This window comes from Canis aureus, chromosome 24 (assembly GCF_053574225.1).
Source record: "Canis aureus isolate CA01 chromosome 24, VMU_Caureus_v.1.0, whole genome shotgun sequence".
NCBI lineage: Eukaryota > Metazoa > Chordata > Mammalia > Carnivora > Canidae > Canis > Canis aureus.
In genome coordinates this window covers 44,029,466-44,057,307 of record NC_135634.1, presented here as the reverse complement: position 1 = coordinate 44,057,307, position 27,842 = coordinate 44,029,466, and the positions used below count along the sequence as shown (strand labels likewise).

Genomic DNA, 27,842 nt, shown 5'->3' with positions numbered 1-27,842 from the left:
CTTTCAATTCAAAATATTATTGATTCTTTCTGTATGCCAGCTATTGTTACAGGAGCTGGCAATATATTTGCGGACAACAAATAAAGAGATCCCTGGCTGGTAGATCTTACAGGCTAGAAGAAGGAGACAGGCAATAAATAATCACCATAAGCAGTAAGTAAATTTTATAGCACTTCCGAGAGTACTGAGGGCTATGGGAATAGAGACAAGTGGGAGTTTGCAGTTCTAAGCAGGTGGTCAGGGTGGACCTCATTGAGAAAATGGCATTTGAGCAAAGGCTTGAAGGCAAATGTAGAGGACGAAAAATATCTGTCCTTCTATCCCTCTAAGTTCTTGGCTGGGGAGTCTGTAACAAAAAAACAGATTAATAACAGAAACTTATTTAATATGTTATGCAATATGGGAGCCTTTATCAGGAAATATAGACTTGAAGCAGTGAAACCTGAGCCTTTCAATGCTAGGTTTGAGGAAGAAGGAAGAGGTGTAAGAAAATGTGGTGGGACATCTGTGTCTTGGAGATAAGGTTGCTCCTTTCCTGTGGGTATAGAGAGGCCACCTCTCACCTGAGGGTCTATGACCTGCTTCAGGGGAAGGTCACAGAGTCCTTCCTGCACCTGCTGTTTTTCTAATTCCTTCAGCTCCACACAGCCGTGGGCTATGAGGAAGAGTGTGCCAGACACAGGGACCAGCCAGCACAAAGGCTAGTGCGGGATGATGCCTGGTACTGGTGAGAAACAGCAGGGAGGTCGTCACAGCCAGAGCACAGCAGGTGGGCAGAGCAGGAGATGCTGTCAAAGAGGGAGGGGCCTTGTCAGGCCCACTGGCCACTGGAGGATTTTTAAAATTAAAATGTCAAGAATTGGGGCACCTGGGTGGCTCAGTCAGTTAAGCGTCTGCCTTTGGCCCAGGTCATGATCTCAGGATCCTGGAATAGAGCCGCGCATTAGGCTCCCTGCTGGGGACAGAGGGATCTGCTTGTCCCTTTCCCTCTGCTCATGTTCTCTCTCTCTCTCTCTCTCCCTCTCTCTCTCAAATAAATAAAATCTTTTAAAAAATTAAGTCAAGAATACACTGGCAAGGACTCTCTTCTTAACATAATTAGAACCAGGCTCCTCTGGCCCAGACCTTGGCCTGTTTAGTCCAGTTTTAGCGGGAATCCTGCTGGCTCAGTTTACAGAATCCTCTACCCTTGGTATCTGAACTCCCTTGATACCTGGTCAAATTCCTCACCCATCCCTCTCAACATTTTTTACTCTGGCCTGTCTTTAGCAAGAATCCTATCCAGTTGGTTCAGCCAGAATTTCCCCTTTCCCCATGTTCCTTCTTCGTAATTTCCCATTCATTGACCCCACCCTGCTCCTTTGCCTATAAATCTCCACTTGTCCTTTTATTCAGAATGGAGTTCAGTTCTCTACTGAGGTCCCTTCCCCTCCTGCCCCCCCACAGCAATATTTCCAGAATAAAATATGCCTTCACTGCTTTAACTTCTGTCTGGCTCTGGTCTTCTTTCAACATAGAAGTAGAGAGAAGCATGTGATGAACTCAGCATGTACCAATCACACAGGTTCCACAGTGACCCATTCATGGCCACCCTGTGTCATCTTTTTTTTTTTATATATATATATAAAATATTTTATTTATTGGGCAGCCCAGGTGGCTCAGCGGTTTAGCGCTGCCTTCAGCCCAGGGCCTGATCCTGGAGACCCGGGATCGAGTCCCATGTTGGGCTCCCTGCATGGAGTCTGCTTCTCTCTCTGCCTGTGTCTCTGCCTCTCTCTCTGTCTCTCTCTCTCTGTCTCTGTCTCTGTCTCTGTCTCTGTGTGTGTCTCTCACAAATAAATAATAAAATCTTTTAAAAAATATATTTTATTTATTTATTCGTGAGACACACACAGAGGCAGAGACACAGGCAGAGGGAGAAGCAGGCCCCATGCAGGAAGCCCGATGTGGGACTCGATCCCTGGTCTCCAGGATCAGGCCCTGGGCTGAATGCGGTGCTACACTGCTGAGCCACCTGGGCTGCCCCACCTTGTGTCATCTGTTCCTTATTTCTCATCTCCCTGATATTCATAGTATTTCATCCATAAGTATTTCTATGTGTATCTCTGATGAGGACTCCTTTTTTTAAGGACTTCTTTTAAGCTGAACATAAAGTCATTTTCACATCTAAAAATTTACAATAGGGCATCCCCAGTGGCTCAGTGGTTTGGTGTCACCTTCAACCTAGAGCGTGATCCTGGAGACCCTGGATTGAGTCCCACATCGGGCTCCTTGAGTGGAGCCTGTTTCTCCCTCTGCCTGTGTCTCTGCCTCTCTCTCTCTCTGTATCCCTCATGAGTAAATAAATAAAATCTTTAAAAAAAAATAAAAATTTACAATAGGGGGACACCTGGCTGGCTCAGTGGTTGAGCATCTGCCTTTGGCTCAGGGTGTGATCCTGGGATCTAGGATCAGGTCTCACATCAGGCTCCATGAGAGGGGCCTGCTTCTCCCTCTGTCTGTGTCTCTGCCTCTCTCTCTCTCTCTTTCATGAATAAACAAATAAAATCTTAAAAAAATAATAAAAATTTACAATAGGGACATCTAGGTGACTCAATGGTTGAGCGTCTGCCTTTGGCTCAGGTTAATCCCGGGATCCTGGAATCGAGTCCTGTGTCAGGCTCTCCTCAGCAAGCCTGCTTCTCCCTCTGCCTATGTCTCTGCCTTTCTCTCTGTGTCTCTCATGAATTAAAAAAAAATCTTTTACAAAATAAAAATAAAAAAAATAAAAATTTAGAATAATTCCTTATTATAATTAAGTATCCTGTCATTAGGTCATCAGAGAGTGTTTTGCACAGTAGTAACATGCTTTGATTCACTTCTTTTTTAAATTTCATTTATCTATGATAGCCACAGAGAGAGAGAGAGAGAGGCAGAGACATAGGCAGAGGGAGAAGCAGGCTCCATGCACCAGGAGCCCGATGTGGGATTTGATCCCCGGTCTCCAGGATCGCTCCCTGGGCCAAAGGCAGGTGCCAAACCGCTGCGCCACCCAGGGATCCCCTGATTCACTTCTTTAATGGTCAGATTGTGTGGTGCACCCAGATTTCTCATACTCTGGTACAGGAGGGTGAGATGGTGGAGCCAAAGAGAAATGAAAACTTTTAGTCCACCAAAAAGAATCATACAAACATATTCATAGCAACTTTAAAATTCCAAATTGGAAACCATCTCAATGTCCATAATAGGCAAGTAGATAAGCACATTGTGGCATGGTCAAAGATGGAGATACTCAGAAAAAGGAGTAAATTATTGGTATGTATGAGAGTATAAATCAGGTTCAGAACATTGTTGAGAGGCACCTGGATGGCTCAGTTGGGTAAGCATCTGCATTTGGCTCACATCATGATCTCCAGGTCCTGGGATGAAGCACCTTGTCAGGCTCCCTGATCACTGAGGAGGGAGCTTTTCCCTCTCCCTCTCCCTCTCCCTCTCCCTCTCCCTTTGCCCTTTCCCCCAACTTGTGCTTGCTCACTCTCTCTCAAATAAACGAAATCTTTAAAAAAAAAAACTCTTGAGCAAAAGAAGCCAGATACAAGAATGCATGCTGGTTGATTCCACTTAACCTTATTAGTTTCCAGAGTGGGGAAAACAATAGATCTATCTCTGTGGTGACAGAAATCAAATGTCTGGTGGTCTTGGGTGAAGGGGACATGGATATTGACTAGAGAGGGGCTGGTAGGTGGGGAGACTTGGTGGTGTAGTTTGAAGGCAGAAGAGTATCAGGGAAATGTGAGGTAATTCAATCCCTGCCAGCACTGAGGCCTCCTTGGAGTATGAGGTCGTGAATTTACTAATTCCAGTGGCATGGTTGCGTTTGTCCAAGTTCCTCTGGATGTGCACAGGAGACAGCAAATTTTTTTTGTTGTTGTTGTTTTAACGATTTTATTTATTCATGAGAGACACATAGAGAGAGGCAGAGACATAGAGAAGTAGGCTCCCCACAGGGAGCCCCATGCAGGACTTGATGCCTGGGCCCAGGATCACGCCCTGAGATGAAGGCAGACACTCAAAACCGCTGAGCCACCCAGGTGTCCCCGGACAGAGAATTAAATTGAACCAGGGCACCTGGTTTTGCTAAGTGAGTAAGATGAAGAGAGATGGGCAAATCAATTCCTAATCCCACCAGAACGAAAAGACTCTTTTTGCTTGTTCCCACAGAGAAAGCAATGTCCCTAAATATGTACGAAATGCAAATCACCAAAAATGCAAAGTAGACCCCAAACAATCCTCCATCCCACTTTTCCTCATCAGCTCTATCCAGCTCCAGGGGCTCACCCAGGGACCTGCTAAGAGCTCTCTGAGCAATTCTGTATTTTTGGGATTTTTCCACACACAGAACTCCTTGAAGATGCATTATCAGCTCATGAAAAGCACCTCCTACCACACCTGTAGAATAGAGCACCAGTAGATGAAACTAAATCCCAGTGCCATCCTGCAGCAGACTGCAGTCCAAACGCCAGTGTCTCTGGTGTAATCAGAGTTCCCAGGACCTGGTACAAGCAGTTCACCCTTGACCACTGGAGGTGGGCAGCCGAGAGAAAGACAGAAAAAGTGGAGGGGAAGGAAGAGAAAGGTATAAAGGAGAATATAATCCTAGAAGTTCAGCATCTTTATGAGGTTGGCTCACCCAGACCCTTTACCCTGAGTCTAATGGAAGACAAGCAAACTTTCCCATTCATCTATTTTATGAACTTTTTTTAAAAGAAAGATTTTATTTATTTATTCATGAGAGACACACAGAGAGGCAGAGACACAGGCAGAGGGAGAAGCAGGCTCCTCGAAGAAAGCCTGACACGGGACTCGATCCTGGGTCTCCAGGGTCACACCCTGTGCTGAAGGCGGTGCTAAACTGCTAAGCCACCCGGGTTGTCCTATTTTATGACCTTCTTAACGGGGATCAGTCTCCCCAGACTTGAACAGAACTCTAGCTCTCAATCTCCCAGAGGGGTCTGAGCCTGGATCCCCCACTTTAGCCCAGCAGCTGAGACCAACTGGCCCTCTTCTTTGGATACTTCCCTCCTTGGCAGCCTCCTAGCAAGGAGGTGTCTCAAGACCTCTCAGCCTCAGTCCTTTTGCCAGCTCATGGCTCAGTTCCTGGCTTTGGTCAGGAATGTATCATGGATTTTTCACGAGAGCACTTTGCCAATTCACATTCCTGCTCTGAGTCTCCGTGACTGGCTGTGTGAGTGTGTGTCTAGTATCTGTGTATTACTAAGGTATATACTGTCCCTGCATACACTGAGGAGGTGGTGCCTGGGGCTCTCCTGGAAGAGACATTCTTTCAGATTCTCCTAGTGAAGCTGGAACTTGCAGCAGCAGCACGAAGAGCTACCCTCCCTCTGATGAGCTACCAGCAGCCACAGGCCTGATTTACTGCCCTGCCAAACATGGTAGGGAGCCTGGGACCCCAGAGGAGATGGAAGAGGCTGCCCTTATGTACTCCACCTCAGTTTTTTTTTTTTTTTTTAACATATAGCTTTTTTTTTTTTTTTTGACTTTTATTTATGATAGTCACACACACAGAGAGAGAGAGAGAGAGAGAGGCAGAGACACAGGCAGAGGGAGAAGCAGGTCCATGCACCGGGAGCCCGAAGTGGGATTCGATCCCGGGTCTCCAGGATCGCGCCCTGGGCCAAAGGCAGAAGGCAGGTGCTAAACCGCTGCGCCACCCAGGGATCCCTCCACCTCAGTTTTATGATTGGATTTGCCAGTTTAGTTCCCTTGATCCTGGCTACTCATTATCTAACCTGTAAGCCACCAGGCTTCATGGCCAATGGAAGAGTCATTGTCCTCTGGAGGTAGTAGGGTGGGAAGGATGAAGACCAGAGTAGTATCTGAAAAGCTCAGGACTTGGTCTAGGACCAGGCACCAATGAGCTGGGTGGGCCAGATGGGCAACTGCAGGAAGATAGGGCACCCTGGACTTGGCTCTGCCTTTGCCTCTTGTACCCTCTTCCTATGTACCTCTTCCACCCTTGGAAGGACTACTTCAGTGGGACAGACCCGACTTTCTCATGAATAGCCAGTCTGGTCTAGAGACTTTCAGAGTCAAGGTCTGACTCCAGTCTGGGGAAGATGCTAGACCCATAGGCCTAGACTTAGCCAGGCTGACCCCAAACCCACAGCCACAGTAGCCTTAGTTATTACCTCTGTTCAGAAATATGCTTGGTCACGCTTCTTTCTAGCTTTAAACATCCCTCTTCAAAGCACCTGTTGGGGGAACGCCTGGGGGGCTCAGTGGTTGAGCGTCTGCCTTTGGCTCAGGGCCTGATCCCGGATTCCTGGGATCTGGTCCTGCATTGGGCTCCTTGCATGGATCCTGCTTCTCCTCCCTCTGCCTGTGTCTCTGCCTCTCTTTCTGTGTCTCTCATGGATAGATAAAATCTTATTTTTTTTTTTCAAAGCACCTGTTGGGGCTATTGCTTGAAATTGGTGGTAATTAATATTTCAATCCAATGATCACATTTATAAACCACTCTGAATACAGCGGTCCAACCCAAATCTCAGCTTATAAAAAAATTGTCCCAGTCGGGGCAGCCTTATTCATTCATTCTATTATTCTATTCTCTTATGTGTCAGGAAGGATTCAAGAGAGGCAAAACACCTGGTGTCCTGCCCCAGGACCTAACAACAGAGGAAGAAGTGGAAATGCCAACAGAACTGTAGGATGAAGAGTAATGGGGGATGCTTGGCATGTGGCCATCTATTACGCATGGTTTCCACTCTTCAAGGCCTATGGTCCATGACAAGTACTAGGAGACCCAATGCAAGGCCAGTGTAGGAGAGCATCTACAGATGAGCCCCAATGGTAGGGATGGTCAATAAGAATGCCATTGGCATTTTGGGTGGGATAACTCTTTGTTGTGTGGGGCTGTCCTGTGCTTTGCATTCTCAGCCTTCATCACTAGCAGCCCATGGTATCTCCCTGTCACTGTGACAACCAGTCACATTTCCCAGGGATGGGAGGGTCAGACTGCCCAGGTGACCACTGCCCTGAGGAATCCAAACATCAGGGGTCTGTGGGTCAAGGCAACTGTGAATTCTTGGCTCCTAGCTACTCAGGCATTCACTCTGGTGAAATAGTGGGAGTGGAGGAAAAGAGGGCAGGAGTGGAGGCCAGCACTGGGGCTCTGATTGTAGGGCCAAAGCCACCTGAAATGCATATCTGTGCTACCTAGCATCTATTCCCATTTCTTTTGGTAACATGTTACCAAAACTACAATATGGCCTTTTCCCTGCACTCTGCACTCAATCCTCAGACTCTCCATGGAGCTGACCCTCAATTCCAGAAGTGGTTCTATCCTGGCCAGTGAGAGCATTGCATTCCCCTGGGCAGAACATGGGTTCCAGGATGGATGCAGGACCTAATGAGAGGCCAATCAGAGCCCTTTGCTGCTGGGAAACAGACCACCTTACCTGCCAGATTTGACCTTCAGAGGCTACTGGGCTGTTGCTGCTGCAGCCATCTGGCCCCTTTGTGGGAAGAGCCTGCCTGAGAATGGAAGTGACTCTGCTAAAGCAGATAGAAACAGGTTTGGGGGCATGGCCTAGGTCCCTGAACAAGCCACCTCTGAGCTGGAATTCTCTCTCCACTTTTATTGGAGTCAATACATCCCCACTTTGTTGAGGCCAGTTTGGGTTAGGTTGTCTGACATTTATGAAAAGGGATCAATGAATAGGCTAGGCAAGAAGGAGCTAAAGGTCTTCAGTCAGAGGAGCCAGGCTGACCAGAGGCAGAAGCCATGGGCCCCAGTCCTCTCCACCATGTCTATGGCCTGCAGGACCGGCCTGCAGCATGACTCTCCCTGACCCGCGAAGTCTGCATTCTTCTTAGGGAGGCTGCTCCCTAGAGGTGGTGTACCCTCTCCCCACCTACCAGTGCCTGTTTAGGAAAGAAAATCCTGGGATTGGGAGGTGGTGAATGGGCTCTGGGCTTCCTGGGACCTGGCCCGGCTCACCTTGCCAATCCCACCTTCCCTGTTGCAAGTAGGCCGGCTCCCTGCCTCCTCAAGGGCTGTCCTGCTGGTTCCTAGCTGTCCTCACCAGCTCTTAGAGGTACAGCGGGTCCCTCAGGCATGGCTCTGCGCATGGCTTACTTGAGTTCAGAGCTCTCCTCCCCATTAACCACCCCCTCCCATCCCCTGGCCATTACTGAGGCTTCAGGGCATTCTGGACTCCACACTGCCGCCATCTACCTTTCTTTGCCATGGAGCTCCATCTCTGGAGTGGATGAGAAAGTCCTGGGGGGAATTAAACACCTCCATTCCAGCAGCCCTTTATTGAGGACCAATGGGATGGGTACAGAAACATCCAGCTTTCCCACCTCTACTGGGATTACTCTGAGGTATATGGTCCCTTTCCACCCCCAGCTGCCCCAGCAGAACTAAGCTTCCATTGTCCCCAGTGGTCACTGCACCTGACTTGACTGTCATCCCTTCCCTGTTTCACACCCCTCTCCCCTCCTGGTGTTTCCTGGGATCACTTTGAACTGAGATCTCTGCCTCAGTGGCTCAAGACCCACCAGGCTCTGGCGGGGTGCAGCTAAGTCACAGGACAGACCACAAGGCTGGGAGTGGTGCCTAGTCCTATCCCTGCGCTGCTCCCATTACACATGAAGCTAAATAAAGCCATTTCCTAGAGACAGTGTTCCTTGGCACAGAGCCTCTGTTCCCCCAGGTGCAAGCCTGGAAAGGGGCCACCATGTTGCTCCTATTCCCACCAACTGGGATCACCCCTGGATGGAAGTGCAGTTGACCGTTATGTTAGGTATTGGATTGTGTTGTACAATTCTTGCTTTTAGAGTGGGAAAATCAGGAACAGTTTGTTTGGTGAGCATGTGCAGAAGAAGCCAACCCCTCTCGGGTCTGTGGTCCCCAAACCGCAGGGTCCCTCCCTCGTTTGCCTGGGGCTCACAAAGTCATTCCATCCCATTGCCAAGTCCAACTTTGTGTCTATGGGTAAAACACACTAATGAAACAGAGATCTTTTTTGTTGTTGTTGTTCTATTTGGTGACAAGAGAGATCCTTGATGGAAACTGGATCTGTAAGAAAAATAAGGACAGAGCCATTAGCTTAGATGATATTCCACGACCTTGGAGTTTTGGTGGCTTTCCCATTTTGCAACCCCGTGGGTTGAAGGTTCAGCAGCTAAGATCCTCTGTGGAAAAATAAATTTATTTAGGATTCAAATTTCTTCCATTCTCCTGTCCACTCTCCTTTTCATCCAAACACAGCCAGTTAGAGCTTGGTGTTTCTCTTCAGGCTGTAACGGCTTATGCAAAGTGCCTGGCAAGCACTTGGTTCAGTCATCATTGGCGCCTTCTTTTCCTCTCCCCGCCCCCAGGTCTCCAGTGGCAGTGATAGAGCCTCACTCCACCAAAATTGAGCTGTGGGGGGTGAATTTTACTATGCTCAGTGCCCAAAAAAGAAGAGGGAAGCAGCCCCTTGCTGTTAGTGCCTCGTCATAATTGGTGGGATGCTAAGAGAGGGGCTTACTAAGCTTTAAGAAAGAAGATTCTAGAAACACTTTTTCCCAGAGAGGAGGCTTTACCACTGCCCTTCGATGGTTCTTTAGTCTCTGGGCTGAGAAGGACACCAAATGGTTTCCTTTCCACAGGGTCTAGTTGCTGAGCCTAAGGAATTCAGGATGACTCAGTGTAGCTCTACCACACACGGCACACACTGACTTGCACATACCCTCAGGGTGGCTCTCAGTGGCTAAAGCACTTGCCCGAGACAACAGGTCTGGGCATTGGAGTTCATCCTACACTCTGCTTCTGTATCACTCTTGCCTATCGTAATGGGTGCTGCTGGCAGGGGGTCCCATCTAGTTTGGATGGTCTACTTCTTTGCTTAACAGCAAAGGGAAACAGCCTCAGCCCCAGACCTGGGGTAGAATGTAGGCGTAGCTCTGGATTCATGCAATCCAGTCATGATAATTCAACTCCCTGTGCTATTAATTTAAGAAGAGGCATGAGACCCAATTCAGGGGCATGTCACCCCAATTAGAGGGCAAGTATGCCAGGGGCAAGGGTTTCTGGGAAAAACTTAATTCAAGAAAAGACATAAGCAGGAGGTGCCCTTTTTCCTGCTTCTGGCTGTCAGGGTATGAGGCTACGGTTCTGGGAACTCTTCCAGCTGTCTGCCCGTGAGGGGAACTAGCCCCTTCTCTGCTGGGGGGTGTCAGAGCTGAAAGCTGGATAAGTCCTCAGGTCTCTGATGACACTGTTCAGTTAACCATTCCTGACCCCTGATGCTTCCTAATTGTTCCCTGAGATAATCTCCTTTTTACCATTTTGGGGTTTTTGTTGTTGTTGTTCTTTAAAGATTTTTAGTTATTCATGAGAGACATACAGAGAGAGGCAGAGACACAGGCAGAGGGAGAAGCAGGCTCCTCACAGGGAGCCCGATGTGGGGCTTGATCCTCCAACTGGAATCACACCCTGAGCCAAAGATGCTCAACAACTGAGCCACCCAGGCCTCCCTCCTTTTTACCATCTTGAATAAGGTTTTCTGAAATTTGTGGCATCAAATGATCTAACGCACATTCCACTTATCAAATCAAGTCTTAAAATGCCTCGTGGCATTTGGAAACCTACCTATTCACACGTTCAATTTTACAGCTGAATTAAAAAGAGAGAAGTCAGAGCAGAACACTTTACAGTTGACAAAGCACCATAACTCTTAGAGGTAGGTAAATTTCATTCAACTGTCAAGCTAAGGAATTCTTCTCATGAAGCAGGGAAAACTTTTTGCACCAGAAAGGATCAGCACTGAGAGCAGAGGGTTGAACATGCAGGATGCCTGGGAAGGGCGAGTCCAGTAAGCGCCTGGGTCACCTCATCCAGCCAAGAAACAATGAGGCTGTGAACCTGAGTGCTGGGGCAGGGCCCTCCCTTTGTTCACTTGTTTACAGAGGGGGGTGGGTCCCTGCATCAGGATAGGGAAGCACATGTCTGTCTGTCCACACTGTGAGGGACAGAATAATATGCAGAAATGTAGCAGCAGGATCCTTACCAGCAGAGGTCACAGCCCTGATAACCAGCCCCTTCCCCTGAGATTCTTGTCTCTTTGCTGCCTTTCCCTACCTGTGGATGCCACTCTTTGACCTAAACCTATCTGCTCTCTTTATCTCTGAGAACTTCCTGGGACCCGGCGTGCTTGCCTAGAACCTGAGCAGACCCACAGCAGGTGTCTTCCCCATTGGCACCTTCCTTCCCTACCAGCCTTCTAAATGGCATCTTCCTGGCTTGGGTTCCTGACTGGCTTTCTGCACTATTTTTGTCTTCTCCCTGAGTCATCTTAGCCACTGCCTGGGGCTATATATCTCAGCTCTTACTCCTACACTTAGAGCTAAGACCCCGCTTTTCCTGTGACTTCCATATAACCACCTGCCTCCGTGACATGTCCATTTGGTAGTCCAACAACTCAATAGTAACAACAAAACAGAACTCTTGATCTCCATTCCCTCCTGTGCCCTGTGCCTCTGGCAATGGCACCCCAAGGAGTCCTCCATGAGGCTTCCGTTTCCCTCATCATATCATCCAATCTATATCAGCAAGACTTGGCTGATTCCTTCCCTACCATGTCCCTGGTCACTTTCCCCTCCACAGCTATCCCCCTGGTCCAAGCACCATCTTTGCCTGCCTAGGCCAGTACAGATGATTCCCCCCTGGTCCTCCTCCCCCTTCCCCATCCTCTATCCAACAGGCACTGTGATTGTTTTGAAGTTAAAACCAGCAGCTTGAGAGACTCCCCTTTGAGGGGAGGATGAAATGAGTTACTATATGTAAAGCACCCAGCACAGTGCTTGCACACAGGAAGTGCCATGAAGAATTTGCTATTGCTCTGCTTCTGGGGGGCTTCCAACCCATCTAGAACACAACAGAAATCCTCGAGGCCCTGTCTGACCTTGGTCTCCCCTCCAGTGGCATCCTGACCTGCAGAGCTCCAGCCATATTGGCCTTTTCTCTGGCACCCAAACATGTTAAACTCCTTCCTGCCTAACTATTGGATCTGCTAGTCTGTCTGCAGGAACACTCTTCCCTCGGATTTCCATCTTCTGGCTCCTTCCGCCATATGCATCTCAGTTCAGAGAAACCTCCACAGACCAGCCTATGTCCAGCAGCAACCCCTCCTGCTCACCCGCCCTTCTCTGCCCTTTATCAGATCAACTTTATATCTTCATTTCCTTGATAACACTCGCCCACTAAATCAAGTGATCTTGTTTATTCATTAACTTGTCCATTGTCTCTCTGTGCCCATGGGAATGCAGGCTCCCTGGGTGGGTGATGGGGGGATCTCTTGTGTGTCTTGTTTTACTCCTATAGCACAGGGTAGGTACATAAGAAATCTTTAATGAATGAATGCATAATTTAATTAACACTCTTTTTCCTCATCTGGACTCTGCCTTCTAGCTTGGATGTCAGATAAGCATTTGTGCTCCCATGTGGATTATTATCGCCTGCCCCTTTTGTCTGGGCGCCTTGGCCAGCCTAGATCCACAGACTTTACCAGACTTTAGAGTCCCAAACCTAGGCTTGGCCTGTTGGTGGACCTGGGCCATCCATGGCCTACTGTGTCGTCATGTCTCATAGAACCCAGTGTGGTGCGGGGCACATGGTCGGTGCTGACATGTGATGGTTGTGCTGACCCACTTGCTCGTTTACATAATTTGCAGGGGTTCATGTGGGGGACAGTGGGGAGTCTGGGTGGAAGACACTATGGATGACTAATGTCTAGGAAATGTCACTGCAACTTCTAGGCTTCTAGAAAGTCCTCTCCTGACCCCTGCTGGTGGTACCATATTCAGACCTCAGACTCCCCATGTCCACTGATTGGGCTAGGACACTGTAGCACAGTCTCTGGCAGAAGCAAATCTGCAAGAAGCCAGGCCCTGCAGAAGTCAGTTAAAACACATTTCAAGTGCCCCAATGCCAATTAGCATTCCATCCCAGTGCTGGAACAGTAATTTGACAAAAGCAGTGGGTCACATGGGGGAAAGCCACCTCACCAGAATTGCCAGGAAAGGACCCTGCCTCAGGCCACTCAAGGTGGGTGGCACAGTCTCCCTCTCCCTCAAGGGAAACCAGAGTGGTCACAGGACAGCTCTGTAAGGGGGGATGAAGTTTGTCCCTGGGAGGACTAGCCCGTCAGGTTGGAGTTCTGGCCCTGGACTGGTTGCATCTGGCCCTGAGAACTCGGCACCCCCACCCTGCATCAGGCAAGAGGCACTCCCTAAGAAGACATAAGGAGTCACCCCTTGGAGCAGAAGAAAGAGGTGAGCTGTGTGAAGCTCATGCACAGCATGCATTTGTAAGTTTGTTAAGTGATGTCAGTGATACAAAGCCCCACCGGCCACTTGAACCCCCGGGACCCCCAACACACAGCCTCAGTCTCTGGGGAGTCTTGCTGGCTTTGCCACCGATTCACTCTCAGTTAGTGCCAGGGGGCACTAACCTGCTCCAGGCCCTGGGTGGGGTTCCATAACACTCCCTTTCTCTCGTCTTCCCCCTTTGCTATCAACATTGCTATCAACGATATCCCCCTTCCCCTCCCTGGGCCCCTCCACGCAGGGCTCAGGGCGGTGTGAACTAATGCGATGCTTCAGGTGGCACCTGACACCACGTTAAGCAACCAGATCCCTGCCGTTCCTGTCACCTTTCAACCTTGGTTAAAGTGGAAGACAGCACCGGGAGCTGCCTGCCTCAAGGTCCAACGCATGTCCTTGGAACCCCCAGGGCACCGCCTTGAAAGCTGAGCCTTTCTTAGGCACCCTCATCAGCTGTAATTCCACGGCATTTGGGGTTTATATTTACCGTGAGTCTTTTTATGGCAAGCGATTGGATTTTTCCATTTATGGCCAGACTGAAATTTCCCTTGAAAAAGAAAGCTAATTTTAAAAGGAGTTAAGTGATATTGCAGGTGTTGAAGTCGGCCAAATTGGGGGAATGCTGAGTTTAAGAAGCAATGTTGATGATGATGATGATGGGGTGGCGGCCGTCTTGAATGCCTCATCTATGCCAGGCCCTAAGTGTTCGATGTGCGTATTTTTCACCCACTCCTCCCAACAACCTAGTGAGAGGGGTACTGTTATTACCACCATTACACAAGAAGAAGAAGATGTCTAGAGTTTAGGAACTTGCCCCAGGTCCCAGAGATACTGGATGTGGGAGGGGATCTGACCTCAAGCTTGCCTGTCTCCAGGGGCAGAACGCAAGGGGACACCGTGGGCCCAGATGTAAGGAGCCTCTAGGACAAAACACTTTAGTTCGGGGCAATCTTTAGACTGCCAGTCACCACCATCTACTCAACCCCTGTGACTGGGCCTGGCTGTCTGAATGTCCCCTCATTTAATCCTCAAAACCATCATCCTTGGAGGTAGTTACCATTCTTCCTACTTTAGCAAAGACATTCCCCTCACAGAAGTTAAGCAATGCATCCCCTAGGACCCAGCTACCAGGGGACCTCTGGGTGGCTCAGTGGTTGAGCGTCTTGCCTTTGTCTCAGGTCATGATCCTGGAGTCCTGGGATGAGTCCCACATCGAGCTCCCTGCAGGGAGCCTGCTTCTCCATCTGCCTGTGTCTCTGCCTCTCCCTCTGTGTCTCTCATGAATAAATAAAATCTTAAAAAAAGAAAAAAAAAAAAGACCCAGCTACCAGGTAGCAGAGCCAAGACCAGAACCTACAGCTCTGACTGGTTCTCTCCACTCCCACAATGGTAACAGTAACAAAACCTGCCAGCTGGCCAGACCTGTCCTCTGAGCTCCTTATCTCATACTCCAACAATCTCAAGACATAGGTATCATGATCTTCCCTATTTATAGATGGGGAAAGTGAGGCTCTCAGCTGCTGTGGTATATCAGGAACTTGGGGTGCTTCCATTCTTCCATGGATGTCCCTTGATTTCCAGACAGCAGAGGCCCTGAGCAGATGGTGAGTCTACTTTTGGGGCTGGGCTGTTGAGATACTTTGAGCATCTGTTTCTACCTAGTGCCCCACTGTGGCCATTCCCTGTGCATTCCTGTGGCTGGTGGAGTTCTGGAGGTGGGATGAAAAGCTGCCATTACCATCTGACCACTCCCCATTATCAGGCATTCGCTACAGATGGACTTGACTATGGGGACAACTGTGGGCACTCTTGGAACCCACCCAGATCCTCTTTCTGGGCCGGTGCATCCATTCCCCAGCTCTTGTGAGATCCACTTTTCCACAAAGACATACACTCCCCAACCCCACCCCTGTTGCCAATGACTCAGTGATGGAAGGGCACAGAAGGCCAATCTTCTCACTCCAAGGTGAGACCAGCTTGGTGAGACCATTCATGCCCCAGAGTTCCCCTGGGGTCAGGCTGAGGCTGAACTCCAACTGAGACCTCCTCCTTGCTCCACTCTTTCCTCTGTCCTCTCTTACCTTCCTCACTCCCATTTTCCCTTATAAATCCTGTGCACCCAAATCCCTGCCTCAGGCTCTGCATCTAGGAGCCTGGCTTGCAAAGGGGAGGATTGGAGATGTTGTGTAATGCATGCTCCCTGCCCTCCAGGATCTCGCAATAGGTATAGTTGCAGAGACAGGCCACACGTGTGCCAAAAAACCATCCACAATATGAGATGGAATAGGCTGGAGAAAACAGTGTTAAAAAGATGGAAGAAGGGATCCCTGGGTGGTGCAGCGGTTTAGCGCCTGCCTTTGGCCCAGGGCGTGATCCTGGAGACCCAGGATCGAATCCCACGTCGGGCTCCCAGTGCATGGAGCCTGCTTCTCCCTCTGCCTGTGTCTCTGCCTCTCTCTCTCTCTCTCTCTGTGTGTGACTATCATAAATAAATAAAAATTAAAAAAAAAAAAGATGGAAGAAATCACTGGAGCTGCAGTGGAGTGGGGTTGAAGCTTATGGAAGAAATGGGACCAGGTCATAAAGGACAAGTAGCACTTCAGAAGGGAAAGTTTTCTTGGCAGGGAGAAAGTTCCAAGGAAAGTCCCTAAGAGGGGTAAGAACCTCTGTGCCAGCTCTCCTGCCTCTTCCTGTCTGGTATCTGTGACCAGAGGGGTTGGGGGAACTCTGATTTGACAATCCCAATAATGGGACCAGCATTATCCAAGAGTGTCAGGGCTGCTTGAGGGAGCATTGCCAGATGACCCTGAGGCCAGGAAGTCACTCATTTCTTAAGCTTCCCCTGAGAGCCTGGGGACTTGGTCCACCCATAAATTCCACCTCTATTCAGAGAAGGGACAGACACGCCCTGAGCCCTGTGCTGCTGGCGAGGTGACCCAGTGGGCCTGGGGTTCCCTCTGCAAGGGCGAGAGTGGGCACAGAGGCCATCCACGTACCTGCTGGACTACGGGCCTGGGGGGTGTATTCACAAGGATTCAATGATGTAATACGCAGCTCCTAGGGCCCCCAGAGCCACAGCAGCAGTCCTGAGAGCTCGGAGCACGCGAATTACGATGACTTGAGTGTTTTCTTGTAGGTTTTCTGTAGAGCAAAATAGAAAGCCCACAGGTTGGAGGAAGTTGGGACTCTGGTCCTGTCTACAGACAGAGGAGGCAGAAATGGGAGGGTCCCCTCAGGATTCCAGGAATGCCCATCTCCCCAGGTACTGATCCTCCTCTCAAGGGAATACAGCTCTGCCCATCCCATCCAATAAATCCCTGCCACAAGGCCCCCTGCACTTGAAAATGGGCAAGCCTGGGATGCCAGCTTCCTCGGACGCTCAGGGAGCAGAGCTGGGAAGTGGTGAAGGCCGAGGTGTGCCAGGCCCCGTGCTCAACATCTCACACCCTGCGTCTCCCTCAAGCCTTACAACTACCCTGAGAAGTAGGTTCTATCGTGTGGCTCCATTCTGGAGATGAAGAGCTGAGGACACCACATGTGACACTCACCACACAGGCAAGGAAAACGTACCATCATGCTAAAAATTGTGAGGAAGGCTTTCCCAAAACGCAATGTCCATTTTGACAACGATCCTGCTAAACTAGGGCATCGTACTTAATGTGAATGTGTATTTAAAGTCAAGATCCCACATTCCACGCCACTGGGAAATGGAAAGATTATGGAAGCTGGTGCTACGATTTGAGCAGAATGAAGACTACAGGGCTTCCCTGGCCAGACGGCATCTCTGCTCTTTCCCCTCACTTCCCGAATTCCGAGCCTCCTTGCTTTTACCTTTCCCTCCACCTAGAATGCTCTTTTTTATTTTAAGCCACGAAAGATCCCAAGATACCTTTAGACTCACCGCAGTACCCAAAGTCTCCCTGGGCCCCGACTTGGGAGTGAGCACTCTATTTCTGCAGCTCATTGAACATCTATGGGATAGAGGTCACTTTCGGGCTTCCATCCTAATTTCTTTCTTTCTTTCTTTCTTCTTTCTTGTTTTATTTATTTATTTATTTAAATTCTTTCTTATTTAAAGGTTTATTTATTCATGAGAGACACACACACACACAGAGAAAGAGAGGCAGAGACACAGGCAGAGGGAGAAGCAGGCTCCATGCAGGGAGCCTGATGTGGGACCCGATCCTGGGTCTCCTGGGCTGAAGGCTGCGCTAAACCGCTGAGCCACCCGGGCTGCCCTCCACCCTAGTTTCTAAATGCACATGCCTCCGCTAACCACGTAGACTGTATGATTTTAAGGGGTCAAGTTCCGTGTTCTGGTTTTCCTCACAGCGCCTAGTATTCTATGCAGAATAGGTGTTCCCACCTGTTGGTCTTTAGGTGATATGAATCCGTGGCCTGGCTCGACACCAGATGGACAGAAATACTAAGCGTGTGGGAGGAAAGTCAGTAAAGGTGAGTGGCGGGCAGGTTGTTCCTTGATGGCACTTACCAGATTGTGCTTTTAGCTCTACACATGTCCTCCTAACACACCTGGGTATCTGTTTGCCTCTCTTATGTCTGAGAGATGGTGCTTTTCAAGGATGGGGAGGGGGTGTGGTGGGGGGAGAGACCTAGGAAGAGGAGCAGGATGAGGGTGAGGGGTGGGTGGGCTCTGCTCCTGGGTTAGGGGTATGAGATGCCCAAGTGGGAAGTCTCTTCGTGGACACTGGTGAGACCCTGAGTACAGGTGCAGGTACTCTGGGGCCTGGGGCTGGGGGTCTGCAGGCACATAGCACTGCATCACTGGGAAAGCCGACTGGCATCTTTGGTCTGGTTTTCTGCACGGGTGTCTTCCTGTGAGTGGAAGCAGCCACCGCCAGGTGGCTTTCAGCTGATGGCTTCATGGGAGAGGAAAGGGTGGGTGAGTGCTGCGGATGATGCTGTGGGAGCCTGCCCTGCTACACACAGGCCAGCCCGGGGGTCATGTCCCCTGTGGAGACTGCCAGAAAGAGGGTGAAACCCTCAGAAGGGCGGTCTTGCTATTACCAATGGGCCATGTGAACTGCAATCAGTGTTTATCACTAAATTCTGAGGGAAAGGGACACCTGAGTGGCTCAGTGGTTGAACGTCTGCCTTTGGCTCAGGTCATGATCCCAGGATCCTGGGATCGAGTCCCGCATCAGTCTCCTCGCAGGGAGCCTGCTTCTCCCTCTGCCTGTGTCTCTGCCTCTCTCTCTCTGTGACTCTCATGAATAAATAAAATAAAATCTTTAAAAAAATTCTGAGGGAAATTCATAGGCAGGTCAAGAACCTGAGGCTCTCAGCTCTGGTATGGGTCATGAGAGGAGGCTGGTGGCCAAACAGAGCATTCGATCACAAAGCCCTGAGTGACAGGGACTTGTCCAAGCACTGGGAGTGAAGAAGGAGTGTGACTATGGAGAAGAGATACATGAGCCTCCTAACCAAGCAATTCCCAGGTAAGGAAGAAACCTGGCACCTCCCTGTGCAGGTGGGGAACCCTGGGGCATGGGCCTGGTCAGAAAGGGCAGGGCGCCAAACCCCAGGAAGTGGCCACCCCGGAGAGGCTTCCTTCCCGCCTGGGAGTCCCAGGAAGAAGTGGCTGCTAATATGGTCCAGGGCAGAGCCGGGCCCCGGGAACTGAGCAGCCCTGAGGGCCCAGCCCCCCACGTGCTCCAGAACCTGTAGAAAGTGAGGAGGCTTGGGGATCCTCTCCCTGGCATGGTCGGCCAGGCCCGAGGAAGGAGGACATCAAAGATGCGGCTGTGACACAGGCCCAGGCGACGCCAGCAAGCAGAGCTGCCAGGGCAAGAGGAACAGGAACAGAAGGCTCGTGGGCCCGCACGAGTCAGAGACCCTGGATGGACAGAGAAGGAGAGACGTGAGGGACGCCCTGCCTCCGGGAGCCCCTCGGGAGGCTCGGGGGAGAAGGCTAGCAGCACAGGGACCTGCTTGTTTCAGAGACTGGAGGGCATTTCAGAAAGCTGGCCCTCGCGGCGTGCACCTGCTCGCTGTCTGTCCCTCACATCCTTCTCCGCCTCAGGACAGTCCTGCCGAGGGGAACACGGTCATTCTCAGTTTACAAATGGGGAACCCGAGGCTCATAGAACCTCGGATGTGCCCTTAGAACAAAGAGATTAAAGAAGTGGGGCTTCAGCTTCACCCCAAGTTAGGGGTTCTAACTCATCTGGTGCTCCCCCCGTTGGAATTCCCAAACAAGGACAGTGGTGCGACAGGCGGCCTGCAGCTGGAACATGTTCCATTTTTCTGGATTTATTTTAGTTGATTTCGTTATTTTCATTGATTTATCTAGCAGATGGCTGCTGCTCCGATTTACAGTCCTTGAACCCCTTTCCTAAACTTCTCTCCCCTTTGTCCTCTGCTGAGGACCCCAGTGGGACTCAGAGGTGGTGCCGGAACAGGCGACTTCTGGCCGGGTAGTGCCCTCCTCCTGGAACGACTTCAGTCCTGGCTTCTTGACACAGGTACACGTTCTTCCAGCGTCAGCTCCATGAGGCCAGTGACTGACCTGGCCGCTGCTGCACGCTTCCTCTGTAGACCTGCCCACCACAGATACTTCTGGAATATGGGGAAGGAAGGGATTCTAAAAGGCCAAGACTTATATTTTTGTTGTTGTTGTTGTTAAAACAATTGTTTTAAATAGACATTTAACTCCTGTATCATAAAATTTACCCTTTAAAATGGTTTTTGGTATATTAACAAAGGTGTAAAAACCATCATTACTGTCTAATTCCAGAATATTCTCATCTCTCCTCCCCTACACAAGGAAATCCCATGGCCCTTTAGAGGTCACTGGCTTTCTCCACCCTTCCCCAGTTCCTGGCAATGGATTTGCCTCTTCTGCACATTTTATACATGGAATCATATGCAATATGTGGTCTTTGGAGGGGGGTGAGCTTCTTTCACTTAGCCTAATGTGTCTGAGGCTCACTGGCGTTGTAGCATGTGTCACTATTGCCAGATGGTATTTCATTGCACGGACATACCACACGTTTATCCATTCATCGGGTGGTTGACAGGGAGTTTATTCCGCCTCTTGGCTATCACTACTAATGCCACTGTGAACGTACAAGGTTTTGTATGGATGTTTGCTTCTAATTCTCTCGGTAAGTCCCCAGCAGTGGAATTGCTGGATCATATGGTAACCTCACGTGTGACCCTCTGAGGAACTGCCAGATCGTTTCCCACAGCGGCTGCGCCATTCCACATTGTCTCCAGCCTTGAATGCGGGTTCCAGTTTCCCCATAGCTTCCCCTAACACTTGTTATCGTCCATCTTTTGATTACAGTCATTTTAGGCCAAGGGTTGTACTTTCCGAACTACAGTGTTTTCTGCGTACAAAAAGATTTGGATTTTAGGAGCACGTGGGTGGCTCAGTCGGTTAAGCATCCAACTCTTGATTTCAGCTCAGGTCATGATCTCGGGGTCGTGGGATTGAGGCCCACGTCACGCTTGGTGTGGAGTCTGCTTGAGATTCTCCCTCTGTCCCTCCCCAACTCAAACAAACAAACAAACAAACAAACAAACAAACAAGTAAGTAAATAAATAAATAAAATCTTGAGGAATAAAAGATTTGAATTTTAGAAAATGGTGTCCTTACGTACAGGCCTTCATTCCTTATCACCAACATTTTTCCCCCCAGTCTGGCTCTAAAGGAGAAGATTCCTTTGGCAGAAATGCAGGGTGTCCATGGTCGCCATGGGCAGGCCATCACTGTCTTCTGCTTAGCCTTCCCAATAAGCAGAATTCCTCACCAGGAGTGAGCCACACGCATTCCTCAATAGATGTGGGGATGGAGCATTTTGCTTTCTACAGATATCAGTTCTGAAGGCCGTAATCCAGAAATGTTTACCCCAGTGGTTGATGATCACAATATATGCAATATGTAACACTCAAAACTGTTTCTACATGTTAAGAACGAATTGATTCTTAGCCACGGAGATTCCATTGTCCCAGCGACTGCTTGGAGCTAGCTCTCTCACTCACACCTCACATTCAGTTTCTATCCACACCATCCCTGAGGAATTTGCTGTGGCTCAGAGAGTGTGGCCTGCTTAGGACCATAGAGCTATTGGTACTGGCTCATGGTGAAGCCAAGAGAAGCTTGGAGAAGGGTGTTCTTCCTCTTGGGGAAACCACTGGACTCTTGGGACAAGAAGATCAATGCTGCAGTTAAGAATGAGGATTATGGAGTCAGAATAGATGGAAGTCCCCCTTTCGGGGTTACCAGTGTCTGCTTGAGAGTGTATTGTTTGATTTCTTTGAGCCTCAGTTTCCCCATCTATAAAAGGGAGAGCATGATGATAACACCTCCTTTGTAGGACTGTTAAGAAAGGTTCACACAGCTGAGCTGAATGCTAGGTATGTGGTAAGTGCTCAGTGATAACTGTTAGTTACTACCATTATTATTAGTAGTAGTAATAGTAATATTACCCAGCCCATCTCCCGAACTTGACTTGAATTCATTCCCTCTACACAATCCAATGCTCATTCAGACTCTGGCTACCCGAGAAGATGGAGGACCACATTCCCTAGACAGCCATTCCATTTTCAGACAGAGTTAATTGTTGGAAATGTCTTCATGTTGAGCAGAAACCTGCCTGTCTATAGTGTCTTCCATGGGTAAGGCTGCCAGAGTTAGCGATAAAGATACAGACTGCCCAGGCAATATTTGGGACACAGTTACACTAAAAAAGTATTTGTTGCTTATCTGAAATTCAAATTTTACTGAGTGTCCTATATTTTATCTGGCAACCCTTAGACATCTGAGGGCAACATGCCACGAGTCTACTCACATCTGTTACTTGACAGATTTCCTCCAGTTCCTTCAACCAAATCTTATACATCAAATGGTTCTTGCTTTCTCACCCCTTCATCCCCCATTATCTTCTTGGGATTATCTACTTTGGACTGAGTTGCTAGGCATCTTTTACAGGACGCAAGGATAGCCTAATGAGGACAGAGTATGATCACCTCCCTTGTCCTAAACCGTATAACTTCTATTAATACATCCTTGGTTTTTATTTTTGAGCAGCCACATGGCACTTCTGACTCCTAATAAGCAAGTATCACCACTGAGCCAAGTGAAATGTCAATATGTATGTGCAGCTGCCTTCTTCATTGGGCCTCAGGGTGGTAAGGAATGGCAAAGCCCAGGAATCCTGGTCTCCTGGGTAAAAACAAACCCCCAAACCGTCACACGTCAACAAGCACCGTTCCAGAATACACGCCAACCATGGACTACTACCCGAAATGACTCTGCTTCTAGGGGACCCTGGGGGTCCATCAGCAGGAAGGCCAGAAGTTCTTGAGTTAGAAGTTTGCCCACCTGTTTTCCTGGATCGAGAGGATGCTTTTGTGTTAGTGTCCTGAGGCACCAGGCTCCGGGTGAGAGGGTTGGTTTCGGGAGCTGGGACAGCCTGGGGTGCAGGCGGTTGGGGGGTGGATTCAGAGCTGGGCTGCGGGGTGGATCCCGGGCTGGGCTGCTGCGAGGTGGACTCAGAGCTGGTGTGCAGTGGGATGGCCTCAGAGCTGGCCTGCTGTGGGGTGGCCTCGGAATTGGCCTGCTGTGGGGTGGCCTCGGAGCTGGCCTGCTGTGGGGTGGAGCCACGGCGTCTGGACTCTGGCTTCTTCCTTTTGCCCTTCCTCATGGTGGGTTCTCTTCACCTAAACGTGGACCTACATGGAGCTGCCTAAACTTCCGGCTCCCTCCTGGAGGGGCCGTTTGCCCCTGCCCTGGGGGAAGGCTCTGGCCACGGGATGGACCTACAGAGAATAGTCACCTCCACCCCTCCTGTGAGGTCACAATAAGCCAGGTGGTTCCTATGGCAGGGCTCTTCTCAGCCCACAGCGCCTGCCAGTCCTGCCTCCCCCCCAGTTACTGGGATGGGCGGAAGGCAGCCACGGGGCCCTCAGGGACCTGGTTCAGCGTGGCCACGGGACCTGTGACACCCTGGCACCCCGCGATTCTGCAACCAGAGTGCCTCTGCTGCTGTGTTCCTGGGTCCCTATGCGCTCTCTGTGTGGCTCTCAGACACCCTGGCTGGGACGCTCAGCAATATCACCAGGCTCCACATACCAAAAGCAAACAAACTACTTCACCATGCAGTCTGTGAGTTTTTGGTAATTTTACTGAAGATTCGGGGGTCCATGGGACGTCCACAGGCTTCTCCCATCTCAGCTTTGCCCCCATTCAGATGATCTTAAAGTGGCTTCTCCCTTTCTCCAAAATCTGCCCTCCTCACCCCGGGAAGGGGCTAGGGACCCCCACCTTGATAAGAACCCTTGCTTTTGGCCAAAGAATTCCCCCTATAAAACATAACGGTTTTGTTTGGAAAACTGCACTTTCTTTGAACTCATTCGCTGGCAACAACCAATTACCTCTCAAACCTCAAACTCTGTCAGGTCAATGAGGGGACTGTGAATATTCCTGGAAGGTAAACATGATTTTCCTTTTAGGATGGAAGCGGTAAGGCATTTTAAAAAGACAACCCTAAACGTCACACTGTAACTGCAATGCAGAATGTGTTCACGTTAGAAGACTACACCTGCCATTAATGCATCACGAGGTGGGTGAATGTTTAGCTGTTAACCCCATGCTCCTGGGGGGCGATGCTCTTGCCCCAGGATAGGGTTTAGGGCAGATATAGCTAGAAGACACTTCCACACGAGGCCAGATCTGATATGAGATGTGAAAAGACAGAAAAATATATTAGGGATTCTAGAGTCTGAAAAGACCTTAATGATTCTCTTTTTGCAGAAGAGAAACTGGGGTTTAGAGAAGTTAAGTCACCTTCCAAGATCACAGGGCTGGGTGGAAGCATTGACAGGGCTAAATTCCCATTCAAGGCTCCTTCATTTCATGATTCCAGAAGGCAAGAGGGAATCAGATCATTACACAGGCCTTACAAATCAATGGGAAAAAAAAATTCCCTTGAGTGAGAAGATTGAATAAAAAAAAGAGGCACCAAGATAGAAGTGGAAGACAGCTCAGATCAATAAAAGCTGTAAATTTGGTTCAAGGAACAGGTGAGTCTAACGAAGGTGGTAATTCTCTAAAGTCAAGAGCAACGGGTCCCTCTGGGTGATTCGACTTAGAATCAGAGAGACTGGAAACCCAGGTCAGGGACCCTGTCCAGATTTAGCAGACAGGTCAGGAACTCCTCAGGCATGTATCTCTGCAAAATTAGATTTTCAAACACCAGTGGGTTTTTGCCTGGGGCTTCAACCTGATTTAAACCAGAGGTTCTAAACCTCAGCTCTGTCGACATTTGGGGCCAGATAAATCTTTGCCGTTTGAGCCAGATAATTCTCCTGTGCATTTTAGGAAGTTTAGCAGCATCCCTGGCCTTTGCCATGAGATGCCAGTAGCAATTACCCGGCCCCCTCCCCCATTTGTGGCAACCAGTGCTAAATGTCTCTGGGGTGTGTGTGAGGGTGTCTGTGTGTGTGTGTGTATGTGTGAAAATTGCCCCTGGCTGAGAATCATTGGTTTAGATGAATTAGATAAAGGGTGAACACACATGGGTAGTATTTCCTGGTAGCGATGAAAGAAATGTGCCATTTTCACACCAAGGAGCCAAATGGCACAGAAAGCAGGTCCCTGTGTCTGGGGAGGGCGATGGGGGAAACATAGAAGGTCAGGCTTCGAGAGGAGCGGGGAGTCTTTCTATGGCAGTGAAGAAAATATGGGTGGGTTCTTTAGAAGGGTGGTCCCAAGAAGCTAGGAGAGGGCACCCGTGAAGTGAGAGGTTGCCCCAGAGGGATGAGGAAGAATGGGACTGCAATACTTTACTAGAAGGTTTTCCATGGCCTTCCAGCTGGAGCGCAAGTCCCTAGCTGGAAGTCTGACTCATGTGTAACATAGTCACAGACCGGTGTCCCAGGCCCACTGACCACCTCGCTGCCACCTGTCCGGTTCCTGCCAGCCATGAGCATGGAAGTCTGCTTTCCTGCATTTGTGAAAGCCCTTCCTCCCTATCAGGCCCATCTCCCTCTCTGTCAAAACATCAAGATCCATCTCAAGTGAACCCACCTCCTCATACACCTTTCTCGAGATCCCCAACTGGAAGTGACCCCTCCCTCTCTGAGCCCCAGGTCATAGGCTGCATGGTGTTAAAGCCCTGTTTCTTCTCTCCTCCCGACTTCCCTACTTCCAGGCTGGGAAGACCCTGGAGGGCGAAAGTCCAGAGAAGAGGCTCCGTAGGAGCTTCTCGAAGTTGAGGGTAAGAGGACAAAGGCAGCAGGAAACCACGGAAGGCAGACTGAGCATGGATCATGAAGGCCAAGGCACCTCACAGACGGCATCCCGAAGGGGTTATTTTCCAAAAGGGCCTGTGGTTTTCTGGCCCAGGCTGAGGATTACAGAACAGTCCAGGGGCAAGGGGCTCTCCTACTCGGCATGGCAGCCATGGGACAACCTCAAGCGCCATTTGGGAAAGTGAGAAGATGCGAAGGGGATGCGAAGTCAGGGATGCGAAGTCAGGGTAAGGTTCTGGGGTGTGAAAATGCACACTCAGTGGTTCTGGCCCTCTGGCACCACAGCAAGCCTGCCGACATTGGTACGGAAGCCCGCATCTTATAGCTGGAGGACACCTCACACACCAACTGGCTCTTGTCATGTCAGGAAGGGTAACTAGCCCTCAGAGGGGACAGCCTGCTCTGGTCACCAGTAAGGTGACCAACCGGGTGTTGGAACTCCCTGCCTGGAGCACTTCCTTCTTCCCTGCTGCTGCCTCTGGAGGGGACTTCCAAGTACCTGGTGCTCATCCCAGGGCCCACTGTCCAGGGCCCTGGACTCACACACCAACCCTCTGGGGCCACAGGCCTGGATTCCTTGATAGGAAAGCTCTCAAGGGCTGAGTAAGAATTTTGCATTTGGCCAGCTACTCTGACACAGCACCTCCTCCAGAGCATGGCTGCGAGGATCAGACCTGAAAAGCCCTCAAAACAGTGCCTGCCTCACAACAGGCAGGTCTTTATTGTAAATTCTGATTCCCTTGGAGGAGGAGCCTACAGAACCACGCAAGGGATAAGTGGATGGGGAGAGGGCCTGGGTCCCTCAACCTCCCAAATCCATAGCTTGCCAGAGTGTGATGGAGGGGAAAGGAGCTAGCTAGGTGGATGGGTGGGAAGTGTAACTGTACCCACTAAATAAATGTGAACACTTGTGACCAGAGGTTGCCGCAGTGAGCACACCTGGGGTGAGAACTCTAATTAGTCTTCACCCCACACGGGGTAAAGTGGGAGCGCGAGGAGAGGGACGGTGGCCTGGGGGATCTGTCCCCGAGACCCTGGACCAGCCCAGCACCCCCTCCGTCCTTGCAGTGTCTCACCCGCCCGCCCTCGGGCCCCTCACCAGCCGTCTGCGTCTCCTGATCCACTAGGGCGCCGCAGCCCCGCGCCCGGGCCTGGTGCGCTCGGCTGGGGGCGCGCTGGACGTCCAGGGTGCCCTGGGAGCGGCTGGGGCGGAACAGGGCGGTGTGCACCTCCACCGAGGGGCTGTGCGGCGCGAAGGAGCTGCAGAGCAGGGTCTCCATGCGGCGGCGCGCCTCGGCCTCCTCCTCGGGCCGCGGCTGCACCACGATCCCCACGAGCGCGGCGGGCGCTGGGCGGCGCCGCGCGTGCACCTGCTGCAGGAGCAGCTGCAGCCGGGGCAGGTCGGAGCGCAGCGCGGACGCGCGGCACAGCACCAGGAGCAGCCGCGAGGGGCGCGAGGGGCGCGAGGGGCGCGAGGGGCGCGCGGGCGGCGGGCGGGGACCCCTGCAGCAGCCCGACGCCGCCGCCTCCGCCTCCTCTGCCGCCTCCGCCGCCTCCGCCTCCTCCGCCTCCTCCGCCTCCCCCGCCGCCTCCGCCTCCCCCGCCTCCCCCGCCTCCTCGGGGTCCGAGCGCGCGCCCGCAGCCTTGCACCTGTCGCCGGGCGTCGTCTGGGCGCAGCGCCGGGACTTGGCGGCCGGGCAGTGGGCGCTGTTCCGCAGGCTGTCGCCCGGGCGCTTGGGCCGCCGCGGGGCGCGGTTGCTGGAGCTGCTGTGGCCGCTCGAGGCTCGGGTGGACGAGGGCCTGGCGCAAAGATGGGCCGGGGCCTGCTCCAGAACGTCCTGCAGGCCGCACTCCTGCTTCCAGAGCTCGCCGAACAGCAGCATCTGGCCGTGGCCCTCGAGGCACTGGGCCCGGGCCTGTTGCGGCGACTCGGCCCCGGAGGACCCGTCCCCAGGCTCCATGTCGGGTCCGGCTCTCTTGCCCCTCTGGGCCCGGGCCTCGGTGGGCCCCGGGACAGGCCGCCCTTCCCTGGGGCATGTCACAATACCCCCCGCGCCCTACCCCTTCCTGCCTTGACCAAGGGCCTCCGCCCTCTATTTTTTGGAAATCTTCCAATTTAGGGAAGTCGCTGCTGCGCGTCGCTGTAACGCCCCCCTGTGTTTAGGTTCTCTGTCATTTCGTATGTCTTTGGT

At 50.8% G+C, this 27,842-nt stretch overlaps 1 protein-coding gene and 1 long non-coding RNA gene across 4 annotated transcripts; one reads left to right on the top strand and one right to left on the bottom strand.

Annotated features, from left to right (window-relative positions):
- Positions 1-141: 141 nt before the first annotated feature.
- SPATA3 (spermatogenesis associated 3) lies at positions 142-27,668 on the bottom strand. 3 transcript variants are annotated; one of them, XM_077869191.1, is made up of 4 exons: positions 22,721-23,178; positions 19,054-19,228; positions 16,368-16,512; positions 142-346 (listed from the first exon to the last, which is right to left on the bottom strand). In XM_077869191.1, the coding sequence occupies exons 1-3, from the start codon at positions 23,040-23,042 to the stop codon at positions 16,407-16,409; spliced, it is 603 nt and encodes a 200-aa protein (XP_077725317.1). In that variant the 5' UTR covers positions 23,043-23,178; the 3' UTR covers positions 142-346; positions 16,368-16,406. The 3 variants fall into 3 exon arrangements, with proteins under 3 accessions (XP_077725317.1, XP_077725316.1, XP_077725318.1); XM_077869190.1 differs by lacking the exon at positions 142-346 and adding an exon at positions 8,972-9,082; XM_077869192.1 differs by lacking the exons at positions 142-346; positions 16,368-16,512; positions 22,721-23,178 and adding an exon at positions 27,301-27,668 and having other exon boundaries at positions 19,089-19,228.
- On the top strand, positions 23,233-26,564 carry LOC144296182 (uncharacterized). Its single transcript, XR_013363338.1, has 3 exons — positions 23,233-23,503; positions 23,851-23,960; positions 25,551-26,564. It is a non-coding gene; the product is annotated as an uncharacterized LOC144296182 (long non-coding RNA).
- Positions 27,669-27,842: the final 174 nt, after the last annotated feature.

Excerpts from the sequence above, each read along its gene's own strand:
- SPATA3 (XM_077869191.1), bottom strand. The coding sequence starts at position 23,042 with ATGAGGAAGGGCAAAAGGAAGAAGCCAGAGTCCAGACGCCGTGGCTCC. Across the intron at positions 19,229-22,720 it reads CTCTCGATCCAGGAAAACAG|GGTCTCTGACTCGTGCGGGC; the intron begins GTGGGCAAACTT and ends CTGTCCATCCAG. Across the intron at positions 16,513-19,053 it reads AGCCTCCTCACTTTCTACAG|AAAACCTACAAGAAAACACT; the intron begins GTTCTGGAGCAC and ends TTTGCTCTACAG.